Raw genomic sequence first — 16,853 nt, forward strand, 5'->3', positions numbered from 1 at the left:
AGTACCTAAGTGACAGCACGTGAAATCTTCTTGTCCTGATGGAATATGTACATCTGGACTTCACGCCTCAGTAGGGAAGAGTGTCAGTCATGTACAGACAGTAAGTCCTATTGTAGGATTAACCTCCCCGTTACTGAAAATCTGCACGTGAAAAGATCGCACGACACGAGCAATGTGAGTGAAGAAGGTGTGGCAGGTAGAACTAAGGTGACAGAATTAGTTAGAAATGGGTGGAGTTAGAGGCCATGGGATACAGATGGAAAGAGGAAGTACAGGACAGTATTCCACCATAATATTATCTATCTCTTTTGTTGTGTAATTTAAAGATACAGTAGATTGATGTGTAATATGGATTTGGGTTTATTATAAACTAAACTTTTGCGGTGACATCTACATTTTATTTTGTTTTATCTCGTATATAACTACCGGAATTATAATGTTTCATGAAGAATGTATATATTATTAAATAGGAGCAAAATTTGAATGTGATATAATTTCAAATTTGTTAATGTTCACTTTAAAATTTGTATAGGCAAAAATGACGTCTCTCTGTGTGTTGATGCACCAGGATACGGAAAAATCTGAATAAATGTAACGTAATGACTGTCCCTGCCACAGACCTACTTTAAGATGTTCCCTAGGCTACATCTGACAATTAGGTGGAAGTAGTTATTGGACACCTGACTTTATGTGGTTAATGTGAATAGATGGTAGCAAACACACGTGCACTGAAATAATAGCCGTACCGGTCACAAAGTGTGAAAGACAGCGCCAAGTTAGGACAAAGTATTGCCATTTCGTGAGAAAGAATATTTAGTTTTATCTCACGTGTGACAAAGTAAACTACAAACGTCAAGAGGGAATGCGCCCTTTGATTTGATTCAGCTTTGTGTCTCACTTCTTGGTGAAATTCCAATGGTAGAATTAGCGTATTGTATCTATGCCCCACCTGCAACCTGCCCCTAGTTTCGTCAAGTCTCCACTAGTCAATTTAATAGTTTTACGACAAATTTAAGAGAATATTGAACTTGGGAAATGCTCAATAGTCGAACACTTAAAATCTCTCCATTCTGTGGCTGATATTACCATAAATGTTATGAGCGATCTAGAAGAATCGTTTCTTTTTATTTTGATCCACTTTGTGACTTTGTTCCACTATTGCATTGTACGTTCATCGTGGAACCTTTGAACATATTTGTTCTTGTTTCATTCGGAAGAAAATTCGGCAAAAAAAAGAAACTTTGATCTCTGTTTTGTCTCGCAGTGTTTGTAGACAAAAATGTTTTTCAGTATATTCTTGTTACTTTTGGTATCAAATATCACGGGTGCTGGCGTAATTCCTCTTAGGCCTACCCCAACACCTAGTTCAGAACTTGATTTGGACAGCATACGCTACGCATCGGAAACAAGAAGTGGCCGTATTTCCCATCCGAAACAACCGGCAAAGAATTTGGTAAGTAGTCGTAGTCTAATTTAAATACAATTATTAACTTATATCGTGTGTGAAACTATTGCACTACGTTCTACAACAAACAGTGAAATGCTCACTAGTATTTAAAAAATTCTTGGGTCGAAAATGTTATTTACGAGACTGACATATTACATCTCCTCTCTCAAAACTAAAAGCCATTTTGCATATAAATTTCTCAACAAGTGGGTTTCTCGACATCACTGATTAAAAGCCATTTTGAACTCTGAAAATCAAAGGTAGCATTTTTGGCCAAAACGTTGATTGATATTTGTCAAGAAGCTTATTTTAATTTTACAATTTTTAATTATTATACATTTCAACGTATGACTGCCATGCTTTTGTCGTTGAATATTATTCAATGATAATTGTATTTACGGTAGAAACAAGCAATGATATATTAATTTATCCTTTGGTTTAAGTAATTTTTATAGTGTCAATAGGAAATAACTGTTAAAATATTTTATGAACACGTAACTTACAACTTACGAAGTCCGTTTTGTGTCAAGCAGGTATGTACTCGGTAAACTAAAGAAAAAAACGATATATAAAATAATTTTACACGTCTGTAATTTGAATTGTGTAATAATTAAGAATAGTGTACCATTCTAGGGATAAACTTAGGTAGTCCTTAATTAACAGTATTAATTTATTATCCTTATTTTGTTTTTCAATATATTCTTTAGTCAGATTAAGTGTATTAACAAAGGAAGAGTATAATAATTTGAATAGTTTACGACAAAATGCGTTCACGATTGTCGATTAATGTTACTTTTAAGGTTAGTGTTAGTATTTATAAACAAAAAAAAAACATTAACTTGAATGAAACAACCAAACATCTTGAAATTTTGTAATGCATATTGGAGGAGTTCAGACATGTTCTACAATAAAATCGAGTGTGGTTGGAATACTGTTGCTAATATTATAAATTCTCCTAATTTCTTATTCTGAAGGGACAAGATAAAACTGCTCGGAAATTATAATAGGCCTAACGCTCGTATTATATGTGAATATAATGGTACTGTTTTCTTTTTCCTTGCTACTACTTCGAAGAATGTGAATGGATATTCATTTAAAAAGTTTGGAGGCTCATTGGGTTCGTGGAGAAATACAAAATTTTAGTCAGTTTTGCGGTTTTTAACATTTCTTCCCCTGTTGATGAATTTTCACCACATTTGGTATGGAAATTTGTTGGGTTCACGCGGATATCTATACAAATGTGCTGTTCCTCATTTTGTGCTTTGCAGTTTTATGGATTTTTTTTTTTTTTAATTACGTATAAGGGAATCATTTTTGTATCCTAAGATATACTTCACTAATTATGCAGTTACATGACTTCCGTCCAGAGATCGGGTATTCCTGTTAATAATATATATAATTATAGTAATACTTTGTTAACTTGTAAAAGGCGTTCACATTGTAACAAAAGTTAAGGGAAAAAAAACACTGTTTGTTCTTCGGATAATTGAAAAAAAAACACATCCTAACTTACGTTTCGTCTCGTAGCATTTTTGTAGACGACCCAATGGAGCCATAAATGTAGATTAAAATATTTTTTTAATTGTCTGGGGCAACTGATGTTTTTCGTAGTCTTTAGCAGCAACAATTAGAAAGTTAGAAAATAACTCATGTTGTCACCCCCCCTCATAATTTATAACCAATCGTGTTTGTAAAATTAAGAACTTCCGTCGCCGTTTGTCCAGTATTATGTTGTCTAATAATACTCAACCACGTAGTAAAAACTTTTCAAAAAACAACTATTCATGTATACTGTGTACTCTCTCCACCACCAACGTATTACCAAAAATATATCGTGTATTGTTTTAGAAGCGTTTATCATGTATGAACTAAGAATGTGCTTATAATTTAAGTTTTAACATTTTAATTCAAATTTCAACGAATAATAGATTAAATTATTTCTATCCACTAACTTTTATCGCTTTACTTTTTATGGTACTTCCGAGTCGATTGTAGACAACCACCCGTAAAAACCTTAAATTAATATACATGTAATATTGTTTTAAAACAATGTTTCGCCACGAAAGTGTTGGCACCGTAGCTACTTTAAATGTTTTCTATATATTTCCATTTTGCTGAAAGCTCGACAAGTTGTAATAATTCTATTTAAAGAAATTGCGTTTGAAGGTATTGTATCAGTTTAACTTCAGTTAAATTGTGTTATTTGATTTTTGATATTGTAATATGAACATGTAAGGAATGACTAGATATTTCGGTAGCGACACCTTAAGGTTTAAGGGTTGGTAAACATTTTGTGGATTGGAAACTTTCCCTTAGAGGATAGGATTATGGGCACTTGTATGATTTACTTTATGAGGACATTTCCAATTAAAATTCATTTGTGAGTAAAATGTTTTATTGCTTCAAAAATAAAATTTGTACATTTTAACGATCAACTACGTGCTAAAACATTTGGAGCTCCAACCAATAGTCGTAAGACGTTTTGGTGTTTTAATATATCATTCAAAGGTTTTCTACTGTGTGTCACTGACTAGCTATGTCTGTGTCGATCAGTAATTATGGATTGGAATGTAAGTGTACAAATTATGATCTTATATTTATGTATATAATATGAAAACGTAATGTTACACTGAGTGTTATGTAATTTAAGAGTAACTTACCTGGATCTCTTTTAAGACGAAACCCTAGAAATTCTTCAGCTCAATTTGTTATTTTGTAACCAGTAAGTTGATCATTCATTAATTTTTAATAAATATTGTTAAATTACTTAGTTTTACCGTAATAATTCTGTACTAAGAAATAGGTTTTTGTTTTCTTCTCGAAGACTCAATAATAATAATAATTAATTAGAATAATATTTTTTCACATTTCTGTTTAGTAATTTTGTTGTAAGTGTGAATTTAATCGATACACCTTTAGGGCCAAAACAAACTTGAACATAATTGTTATTAACGGAAGTGATACCTCGGCAACTTTCCGCTCGGACTGTGGTTAAACTCTCATATTTCTGTATGTACTTCGCACGACACTGAATTTCATTAAGAAATGCACAAGGTTTAGTCTTTCCAATATTTAATCTTTTCTCCTTCGCACCTAAAATACGGGAACTTCATTTGATAGAAAAATAAACTTAACGTTCTTGGAGTTTTTACAATTTTTTTTTTTGTACACAAGTATATGTTTACAACCCATAACTTTCAAATATAGTCTAAATGTAAACCACTTGTGCAAAGTTATTCAACAAAATCCGTTCGTTTTGACCCACATTTTGTGCACGCCTACGCAAAATGTCACTTGAACTATCGGCTTAAATTTTTTACAACTTCAGCTAACATTAAAAAATGTTAGCAATCCTTATAGACTGCTAAATGAGAACATCAATACTAGGGAGTGAAAACTACGTGCAGATACATATATATTTGTTAGGCCAAGCAATCTAGATTAACAACTTCTCGCTCAATAATAATTATACGGGTGTATGGTTATTATTGGCAACAGATTTACTAAATGTTCTTTTATTCGGATAATAATATAACGTTTAATGTCACGTGATATTAGCATAAATGCTTGATACGGCTGTACTGAGTGTATGCGGTTGATGACAAGAAACTGTTAATCTAGATTTCATGGCGTTATGATAAAGGAAATTATTAAAATTGCATGAGAAAGGAATTACTACCATATATTTTACAGAAACTAGTTGTGTTAAGTGTCTGTTCCTAATAAAAGGGTTGCGATCTTAAAGCTGATATTGATTACTTTCTTACTTGTGGTTTGTATTGACAAAAAGTCGTATGTAATCAAATGTCTAATCAAAAAAGGGTCAGTGTGATTTTAAAAGAATGAAATCCAAACTTGTAGCTTTACTAAGGTGTTTTTTAGATTATAGTTACCTAGTTTTTTAATATTTAATATTATGCTAGGTGCGTCCACTTATCTTGGATCCACGCCAAACGTGGGAAGCTTTTATACGTCACACAGAACGAACCAAGAAAGAGAAGAGAAAGTCCAGAAATCGCCTCCGAAGTGGTAGTGGCAGACTATTGGTATGTGGTATGTGACTGTAGTATGTAACTAAGCAGTTGCGAAGATGTATCCTCTACAGATGACGTTGAATTACGTGTTGCATATGTTGTCATTAAAGTCCCCCAGACACAACTTTTATATGCATAAGTGATGGTAGATTTTCTTCCAAACTCGAAGCAAGTGCTCTTACTGTAAAGATGTATTTAGTCTTGAACAAAACAATTCTATCATATACATAACATGGTTTGTTTTTGTTTCAGACTCCCTGCGTCACAATTCGTGTATCGGAACTAAATTTCGTAAAATTGTTCGTTTTTTTTTCTTTATTTTTCATTGCCTATTTAGGCGAGTGGTTCGTTTCATGTATACTTCGTGTATGTTTTCGTCTGTAAATAGAACAAACAGTAGGCCTTGTTAGAATAGTTGTTTACGTATTAATAACAATGTTGATTTTCGTTGTTTAGATTAATATTTTACTGTCTTCTGTCTTGCTTTAATTGATAATTTACATCTGTAAAATTTAGGTTTTAGTTAGGATCGTGAAAATTGAAAGTTCAAAATTTTAAATTTTTCCGTGCTGAATTTCGTGATGAAGTGCATCTGAGGACGGCTAGGATGGGGTATTAACACATCTGCTTTATTAGTAGGTGTTAATACCCATACCAGCTGTCCTGAGATACATGTGATTTTTCTTTTTAACTAGCTCGCCTTCACAAACTATTTTTAAATTGTCTTTTTTATAATTTGAGATATAAACAAATGCTTGTGTACTGGTAGAAAGACACTAGAACTCTTGCATAAAAAGGTGCTTCTTATTTAGTGTTGAAATCATCGTGGATCTATTATTAGTCTAATTATATCAAGTAAATTAATGTTTTTTTAACACTGCAATCTGTATATATCTAGCCATTTAGATTTTTATTAATTAGAAGAATGTAATGATATCCCAATTACACTCATTTTAAATTTCCAATATACTATTTACATAGTTCTGTGTTTTTTAAAATATAGTAGACCTAATTCAAATGTCTAATGACAAAAATAACAGTCGCGTTTCAACAGCTTAAAGACGTTCACATTGTTAACAGTTATTAGTAAAATGTCTTGTAATCAAGTGTTAAGCTACAACGAAACCATAAAATTAGATATTGCAACTGAATGATTGACAGTAATTATAACAATTCCAGTATTGACAAAAAGTTAAGCCTTGTGGTTTAGTTCTCGTTGTTTATAGTAAATGTTTAGTAATGTAGTTAATTTTTGTCATATACAGTCTTGTTTCAGTGTAACTTTATAATAAATGACATATAAGTTACGTTCTGACTACTTAAAATGTTTGTACCCTAATCGGCCTGACGATGGTTCGTATTAAGCGAAAGGCATTGTTGGTAGTGGATATGGGGAACAGTGTGGTTTAAATACTATTATATACTTCCTCTCGTGATCATATGAATAATTTATAATTTAAAAAAAAACTGTTGTGTTATGCAAATATAATTAACCATATTAAATATTTCTTTTTGGCCTTAGCCCTATCCAGAAGGGCCTCCAGGCCCACCTGGGCCCCTCGGTCCTAGAGGACCGCCAGGTGCCAACATTACGAAAAAGGAAATGTTGGAGGAGTTTCGGAGTGTCGTCAGAGGTAAATTTTATTTCTTAATCTTAAAGGAATTTCCACATTTTGCCAAATAGAAGATTAAAAAGTTGAACTTTTAAGTATGTTTTTAACATCGTACTCGCAATCGTAAATATCGGCTTATCTGTAATAAGCCCCCAGTGGCACAGCGGAATGTCTGCAGACTTGCAATGCTAGAATCCGGGTTTCGATACTCGTAGTGGGCTAGCCCATTGTGTTGTTTTGTGTTTTGACAACAAATGTTATAATAAGCTTCAGTGTCTCGGTCTTGAGGTGCGCTCAAAAGTAAAACTTTACTAAGTCCTCTGGGGAACCTGAAAACACTTTAATTTCACATTAGAGCCTGCAAATATGTAACCTACTAATTACTCTTCGTAACTTGGTTAAAGAAACTTTAATTTGATCATTAAAGTGGGGGAAAAAAATAGTAGTTGGAGCGTCAAATTTGCAGTGTACCAACCTTGTAAATGTGAGCCACAGGCCCACGGGTTTAATACTAAGTCATTGGATTTCATAAAACTACACGCGTGATTAATTAAAGGAAGTTAATCGGTGCAGTCGACTAGTAAAATCTGACTCACTCTTACAACTCGTTCATGGGGGCCCCAAAAGTGTGGGGCGCGAATTGGATAGAGGAGGTGGTGGTGGGGGTTAATGTGACGTTGATAAAAGAGTAGCCAAAGAGTTGGCGGTGGGGGGTGATAACTAGCTGCCTTCCCTCTAATCTTATACTGCTAAATTAGGGACGGCTAGCGCAAATAACCCACGTGTAGCTTTGCGCGAAATTCAAAACCAAACCGTTTACAAATGCACTGTTGTCAATGTTGTAAGTTTTTAAACAATGCTGTTGTATCATAGTCGTATGTGAACGAAACAAAAAACAAAGCAAAAACGTATTAAACAGAATATGTGGTTGTAATTAATATTTAAAATATAAGTTGTTTGTGTAAGTACCTCGAGGTAACCCAGTTTCACGGCCGGGGTTGTGAATAAGATACTCTGACCATCTGTAGTTGAAATGAAATAAATAACTGGATAAAGTTAATAACCCAAACATGAGTGAGGAGGGGGGTTACATCTTATGAACTAAATATATCCTGTTGAACCATCTGGCCAGGAAGGTGTCGAGTGTTTTGGAACGTGCTTCAACTGTGGAGCGACTGTTAACCGAGGGTTGAACCGTAATCGATATATTTTGTTCTTCAACGGTCTGGACTTTTGGTGTTTTTTGTTTTTTTTTCTTTCCCAATGAGTCTGGTTTGGGTCTGTGTGTAGTGGTACGTGTTGGTTTTGTGGTTAGTAAGTTTAATGCTGCTGTTATCGTCAGTTGGCTAGTGTTCGTCTGCATTGAGTTTGTTCTTGACTTGTAGTTTAAATAAAACTACTAGTGATAGGTGAGGCTGTGAACTTCGGCGTGGATCTCCTTGATAGAAATGGGGAGGGGGTATAGCCGTTAGAATGTGGTCATCTACCTGTTTTGTAGGCGGATGCTACTTTCATGGGTGGAAAGTCGTGTAGTTCCGGACCGGATTCAGTGGACAGCCATTGATTTAGTGCTTGTTTTAACTGGGTACTCGATATCTGCTGGGGAGATTAGAAGGAAGACTGAAAACAAAGATGAGTTTTTTAGTGGTGGAGTACTTGACATCAATATCGGCATTCCAAACTTCACGGTCAATCAGCGAGGGATTCTGGTCTTTCTCAGGTCAGTAGTAAGTCCTAATAGACACTGGTCAGTAATGATGATTGGACGAGGGGTTAAATCCATCAAGAATTATCGTTGGAATCGGCGAGTTATTCGGCGAACAACTGGTTACCTCCGGAAACATCTCAACAGGAATAAATTTGTACGTCTATTCAGCTTAGCTACTCGACACGGAATAATTAAAAAAAAAAAGCTCATGCGAAGCGTCTTTAACCTTTAGGCGTAATTATCGATTGTGAGACGCCTGTTGGAAGTTGTATTAAGATATAATATTTTTGCGTATTCTGAATGAATCTCCAATTTATCGTTACTTATTACAAGTAGTCCGAGACTGATTTAAATTTTAATTTAAAGTTAAATAAATGTCGATATTTATCAAATTTATGATATTTGCCAACAAAATTGATGCAGTTTTCTTTAAGACACAGATATTTTAATATAAAAATAATACAATTTATAATAACTATTATTACAAGCTATACTGAATCATCTATCCGATCTGGAATTTCCTTTATCTTATCGATGGTTAACGACGAGCGAATTATGTCTCGAGTTGATAGAGGTACCAGCCACTTAGCGTAGAACTAGCTCATTTTTTTGTTTTGCTGTCTTTGTAAAAATTCTGTCTCGTATTAATCCGCCGATGTTAAACAGTTTATGTTTAAAACTGGTAAACGTTCCTGATCAGTATCTAAAGTTCTCGATTAGTAAGCCTTTCACAGTTCATAGCTTTAGAGGTTTGTAATATACAAACTGTAGCAAACCAACAATGTGCTGTCTCTTTGCGTTACATTGGTTACCATTAGAAAGTTCAGCTGAGACAATACTGACAATCACTAGTATTTGCGCGCGCACACGCAACTGTTTTGATTTAACACTCGAGAATTTTCGACAACTTTAGTGAATGGGAAGGAATTTTAAAATACAGTTTCTAAATATACACTTATATAAAACATTGATAGTAAAATATACATTTTAATAGCAAATCTGCCATCTTATTCATAAACCACGGAAAGGTAAAAATAATTAGTTTTCTCGGGACTTTAAACGAATTCTAAAGTAATAATTATTTTTCTTCCTGCTAATAATGCTTTTGTATGTGCATATTTAGGTTGCAACGACTATTTTTAATCTGGTAAATAGAGAACCATTTCTTGTGAATGAAAACCCGTTTCCAAATTTGTCACGTATTTCAGATGAAACTAGATATTGTTAATCTCCATGCTGTTATTTTGTTCTTGCCAGCCAATATTTCATTAGTCTAAGCTCATCAGTTTACAACTCGCGTGTTAAACTGATCAGAGAAAATGTTTTCAGGTCTATGACCACGTTTTCAGCATGGAAGATTTTCAGTAATAAGAGGCCGACGTGAACAACAGTACTAATTCATAGTAGTGGGTGTCAATAAATTGCACAAAATCCTTGTAGAACGTTCAGACACGTCAAACGGTAAAGATTCAGTTCAAACAACGCTTCGAGACCTGTATTAAAGGTGTACACATTTAAAAATAATAACAAAAAAAGCATGGTTCGTTTTAACATTTTCTTGTTTTTATTATCTTTACAACCTACAACAAAAATTTCTTTAATATTGCACCCAAACCTTTTATAGAGTATTAAGTAAAGTACTGATTGTTGTTGAGACTGGAAAAGGATTCATTTTAGAATTGTGTAGATTCTATTTGAAGGCTAATTTTGTAGAATTTTATATGCATTCTGTGTGGGAGTTTTGTCTTTAGTCTAAGCCCATTGCTATGTTATATATGTAACTATAAATGCTTATTATTCTCAAAGAAATCTCTGGCAATCTTCAGTTGCAGCTTAACGTTTTACAGCTTGAACTAATGTGATCAAATTTTCAGAAGCTATAGTAAATTATCATGCACAGTTTATTATCATTACGTTGTATAAAGTTAACAACCATATCGAGTAATCCCTGAAAAAAAAATGTGAATTTAAAAAACTTCCAAATGGAGGTCGTCGGGAAAACAAGGGATGGAAAGAAAGCTGGGAATGCTGTTGACATTATTTCCGGACTTCTTTCCTTACTTTTTGATCCATATTTGCAGATATTTAAAGTCCCAGTTTTTTATTTATCTAGTTCATTATTATTTAACAAACATTGGAATCCTGCCGATAGGGAAAATCTGTATAAAGTTGCCCCAGAAACTGACTGTACATATATTTATGAAATGTTGTCTTGAAACAGTATTGAAGATATAGGATGTAGATCATATCTACACATTCAGTTCTCCATGTCGTCCTCTCAATAATATGCAAAGAAACAAGAAATACAATATTAAATTCTCCGCTGTTGCAATGGTAACTGGCAGTTTTGAACGCCCACTATAACTTTTCTTAATCCACGTTTACCATTTTCGTGTGAATGACGTCATAAAGTAAAACACGTTATCAACGTAATATAAAAAAAACTGTCGAATCTTTCGGAAGCGACCAAGAAATTATACTAACTTCGTGTCATTCTTCAAAATTTAGTCCAATTTCAGATTTCGGGAATTGTTTTGAACGTAAATCTGTTTATCTTATAGGTGCTGCCGAGAGATACATAGAGCGAATTATTGGTGAAAAGGTAGGTTAATAAATTCGCTAAATCTATACTTAATTGTATATTTAACACAATCGACATTGTTGCAGTAACGGTATATAAATAATCTAACCGTAACGTAGTGGTAACAAATTTATCGGTATTGAACTTGTATGTGGAACCGTTTCTGTGATTGATTTACCAAGTAATGTGCTTTAAGGCTACAACGGCAGTATATAATGTATTCTGTTGGAGTAATATCGAAATATAAGTTAGGGCTAGTAGTTTTATTCCCGATTGAGTTGAAGTTCCTTAATATAGGTGTATCAGTAATGCATATATTCAACTGTTCACGTGTATACATTGTTAAACTGGTATTTGTTACTCTTAACACTTAATATTTTAATTCATTACAGTGTCGTGATGATAACTTGGGTAAACCACGGTTATTGAACCAAACGGGTCCATATGTACCACCTCTGTTCGATATTGACCATGCTGCTATCATTTCAAAAGTGCCGTTTGCGTTTTTTTGGCAGCTCTCGGAAAACGTCAAAATAAAACGAAAATCTTTTATGGAGCTGAAAAACTTTCATGTGGTTAGCTTCTGTTATTATTTGTTTTATCTTTTTAGAAACGGAACTAAATTGTGGTTTCATTAGGTATTTTCAATTTCTCTCTCCCTTATAATTTCTTAATAGATGAAATCTTTAATTGTTGAAAGCTTTCTGGATTTTTTTTTTCATAATTTTTTGTGTGTAATTTTACCAGTTGTAGAAGTGTGGAATAATAAATTTTGAGCAATCTAATTTAAAGTCTGTCATTATTACACACACTTTATATATTATTTTTTCAGCCATTTGCAGATGGGGCCTTTCAGAGAGGAAATGGAGGAAGTTCAACTGATGGACATTTTCAAGCACCACGTGATGGACTTTATTTATTTTACCTCAGCTTACTGATAAAACACAGGGCCTTCAGACTATCCAGGACTCCGGGTCCACAAGACAGAATTAGTGCATATGTGTGTATTGACTCGGCCTGTACGAAAAACATGTATGTATATATCTTTCAATAATTCTCGTTAATTAACCTGTATGCTTTCCCATAAACCTTATTAGAAAAGTGCAGTTCTAGTTTAAATGTAACCATTATAAATGTTGTTGGATGGTGCTTTTCCTAATTAATTTCTTAATTACACAGTCACTTTATAAGCACAATCAGATAACTTAACCATCATACGTTATTCAGTGTGTTTTTGGTAACTTTTTCACCAGTTATCAGCTTTTAGCAATCGTTTCTTAGTTAAATTGTGATGGTGGTTGGGAGTAGGCTTATCAAAACGTGTAGGTTGTGAACAGCATATGCAAATATAAGTTCTGATTTTGGAGCCCAACTGGTATTTGAAAGTATGGGATATATTTGTGACATTTTAGTCAGAGCATTGTCTTCATGTTTTGATAATGCCTTTTGTCTTCTTTCAGTCTGTATTTGAAATTTCCACTTTGTAGCATGGAATTTTATAAATACCTTTTAATGAGATGATTGATCAGATATATGTATGACAAACAAATCCTTTTTATTAAAGTATTGTTTCAATATTGGAAAATACTTTTAACGATGTTGTTTATTCTGGTATTAAATGAAATCTCCATTAACTGTAAGTTTTATGATAACCAGTTTGACATCAAGTTAGGATAAGTAGATGTTGCTCACACTCGGGTTACGAGTACATTATTAAAATAATATTGGGACCTTGGTACAGTCCATGTCTAGTCCTACTTTATTTGATGACTGTGCATCTTAACAATAGTCCTATAGCATAGTTTCCATTGTACAAGGCTGGTGTCTTATGAACACACTTCTAAGCTTTCCATTATCCCTGTAATGTTCACAACTTTCCCAGCACCATTCTGAACAGCATAGTCTTGCAAAAATCCACCTGCTGACTTGTTTTGATATGGAATAGTATGAATTGATTCTCTAGCTTCTTGGTAAATGTGTATATCATATAAGCAACTTCTGTACACTTGTACTGCTTGATTTTATTGTGTATTTTTTTTCAGTTGGTGTATTGCTTTACTTTTATAGGTTTCTTCCTGAGTTGATCAATATTACCATCTTGCAAATTATAAACTTTTAATGTAAAATTCATTTGTAAAAACCCTAATGGTGGTGGTAACATACTCTCAACAAAACATGCATTTTGACCAATTCATTCCTTCAACTTATTTTGTTTTGCATAGTTTTAAACTGAAAACTTGTTCACTTTGAATTTTGTGGAGAAAAATTTGCATCTAATGTTCCACATACTAATTATAAATTCAAACCTTGTATTTCACATACCTTGATGTCTCCATTTTCTTCATATCCAATATCGGATATTTTACAAATAAATGTAAATGTGAAACAACTTCCCTCACCAAGTTTCAATTGTGAGTACCACTTCTCCAAATCTAACAGATGTTAGAAATGTGTTTTTATCTACTTTCAGTTTTCTTGTGATGAATATACTTGTCAGTGTTTTATTAATTTCCATTCAAGATGTTTTACTTGTATTGCTTAACAAGTTTGTTAGGTATTTATGAAAATATGTTTTGGACAAACATCAAACTCATTAACGTAATAAATATTTTGCATTTCATGTTGCTGACATGTTGCTTGTTATATTAGAAAATTAATGTAACATTACATTTTTGATCAGAGCCCTGTTGACTACCCAAGGTCTTGATGCAAATAGTGCTGCCTTTACTATAGCTGTCAGTGGTATCCTGTTCTTAAAGGTGAGTTTTTAATCTTTCATCAAGTTTCAATTGATTCAGTTTTAATTTGTTTATATTAAATAGTCTCAAACTACAATAATACAGGAGGCTTATGCTAGTTTTGTAACAATCGTTGAATAGGACAAAATACTAAACTGTTTTATGTCCAACTTTTTGTTGTCTGTCTTTCATGTTGAAGGTTGAATAGCAATATTATTGCACATCTATATCAAATACATAAAGTTCAAACATGACCTATGACTGCCAGTGGTTGAGAGAAATTAAAATCGTATTTTCATCTTAATTATTTAAAATGATGGCTACCATTTTAATGTAGTCTTGAAATTTTAAGACAAATCCTTGCAAAGAGACATGTAATTTCTTAACACTAAAGTCCTGTTGATCTATATATCATTATACAGATGACCTCTATCATGGAAGATTATCAATCTTTATTTTATTAACCTCTTCTCAAATTATTGAGAGCTCTTCAAGAAAATGATAACTATTTAAATTAGTTTTTAATTATTAATTAAGGCAGTTCACTATGTCGAAACAAGTCAAATTTGAAAAAAAGGTAAAACCTCTACTAATTAGAAATAATACATAAACTCCATACTGGATATGTTTGCACTTAGTGTAGTTTAGTCGGTTTGGGTAGCTTGAAAACAATTATTTCCAATTTGCTGTTATAATTCAAAAACATCTTCACTGAATTAATTACTTTGAAAACTCTAACCAATGAAGTGTTTAAAAAATTAAAAGGACAACTTAGGTTCTTTTGGATTGTTTATCATAAATTAAACACCCATACATTTTACTGTTAGTATTCTGAAGTATTGTTTCAATAAGTTTTCTCTTTAAAAAAACATACAAAATTGGACATTCCCACCACGGACAGGTGTTCTGTGTCTTTGGTATCAACCTCACCTGATGTTGTTAATTTGTTTCTTTAGCGTCATTCGGGAATGAAGTGCTTTCATAGGTCAAGTATATCAAGAGATGGTATATGGAAGATGGTTTTTGTATGTTCCTCCATATATTGTAGATACAATAAGATATTCAGTATGTAAATATTATCGGGAAATAAACAGAGCTGTATCACAATGTTTTATAAAATTGAATTTCTTGTAATTACAGTTAAGTACTTTGCTTATTTAGAATAACCAGTTGGTATAATTCATTCTGGTTGATCTTTCTAAACATGTCTTAAATTAGTAGACAACCTTTTACTGGTCAAATAATTTTATCTCTAAGTTTAATTAAAGATAATTATGTTTACCTCATTTGTCTTGTTTTTCATAGGAAGGACAGTATGCCTCAGTTTATGTGGCTAATAACTCAAGGTTCAAGATCAAGGTGATGCCAGGTTCTCAGTTCTCTGGAGTCCTGGCTGGCATTTAGAATAATTATGGCTTGATTTGGTGAAAGTGGTTTACACATGATGATGATGATAATAAAACCAGTTTCAAAGTTGCAGAACAATTGTTTTTTACTATTTTTCTTGGTTACCCAAACATCTAGAATATCCAATTTGGATTAAAAAAACATTTTTGTTCAAAATATATATGTAATTTATCCCTAAACCTGCAAGAATATTTTATAAGCCTTTGTGTAGTTTCATCAAGCAGTTACTAATGCATTCAATCATCCTTGCTGGTGAGAATTGCCAGTTCATCTGCATGCAGTAACATTTACAACCAAATCCATGGTGTGACAGATGTTTGTGATCTGTCTTTCTACTTTTCTAGAATGGTAATTTTACAGTCCTATGCATTTTATTATAGCTGCAACTAGATTAACATTTCAGGCTAGGGGAGACACAACACAAACAAATCAAATAAGGATTTACCACCTCCACTGTTAAATTATACAATTGAAAATGATTCAAATACTAATTTGGGTCACAATAAATCAGCTGGATTATTTGTCTCTTAGTTCAATTGCAGAAGTTCCTGATGGCATATATACAGACGTGTTCATAATATATGGAATAAACTTCCTCATCCAATCACCTAGCCTGTCGTCATTGACTGTACAGATTGTTGCTAGTCTAATAGTTTAGATGGTGTCTAAAATTGAACATTTCTTGGAGAATTATATTAGAACATTCATATGCAAGGTTCTCCTACTTTATATTTAAAATTGATATGCACAAAATTTTACCATTTGGCAGAAAAGAGCAACTGTAGTCTTGAAATGTACTGAAAAGACATGGAATAATCCATTTTGTCCTGATACAACTTTTCACTAAAAATAATCCAAGAATGTGTTGGTCTAATTAAAATTAAACAAGGTATGCATGGGTTTAGGCCTACCTGAGCAATATTCAAACTTTCCCCACACAACTGTCAGCTGTACTATGATATCTGGCTTGTAACACATGGATGTCATGATGTCTGCTTATCTTCTTAAAGTGCCTGTACTGTGTGTGTTAAACTTGGTTCTGTTAGTGATAAATGAAAACGGACCATGTGTAGACCTTTTCGATTCTAAGGGGTCTTCTCATCCCTCTAAGGAACTGCTCTATAGTAGTCACCTAGAACTTTACTTTTTAAACTGGTAAATCACTAAGTTAAACACCAGGTCAATTGAGATTTTTGGATTTAAGAGGGAAATTAGACTGTTACCAACTGAATCACTTGTCATACTGCCAAATATTATGGGTGAAGAATTATTTTTAGCAAAGGTTATTAATAATTTTTCATATATTGAATGTGAACATATTAATA

General features: G+C 33.0%; 1 protein-coding gene across 1 annotated transcript; it reads left to right on the forward strand.

Annotated features, from left to right (window-relative positions):
• The first annotated feature begins 609 nt into the window (after positions 1-609).
• LOC143254239 (adipolin-like) lies at positions 610-15,606 on the forward strand. Its single transcript, XM_076509081.1, has 8 exons — positions 610-1,453; positions 5,371-5,493; positions 7,004-7,115; positions 11,364-11,404; positions 11,776-11,958; positions 12,216-12,415; positions 14,064-14,142; positions 15,427-15,606. Exons 1-8 carry the CDS (start codon positions 1,280-1,282, stop codon positions 15,523-15,525), a joined length of 1,011 nt encoding a protein of 336 aa, XP_076365196.1. The 5' UTR covers positions 610-1,279; the 3' UTR covers positions 15,526-15,606.
• The last annotated feature ends 1,247 nt before the right edge of the window (positions 15,607-16,853 follow it).

Source organism: Tachypleus tridentatus, chromosome 6 (assembly GCF_004210375.1).
Source record: "Tachypleus tridentatus isolate NWPU-2018 chromosome 6, ASM421037v1, whole genome shotgun sequence".
NCBI lineage: Eukaryota > Metazoa > Arthropoda > Merostomata > Xiphosura > Limulidae > Tachypleus > Tachypleus tridentatus.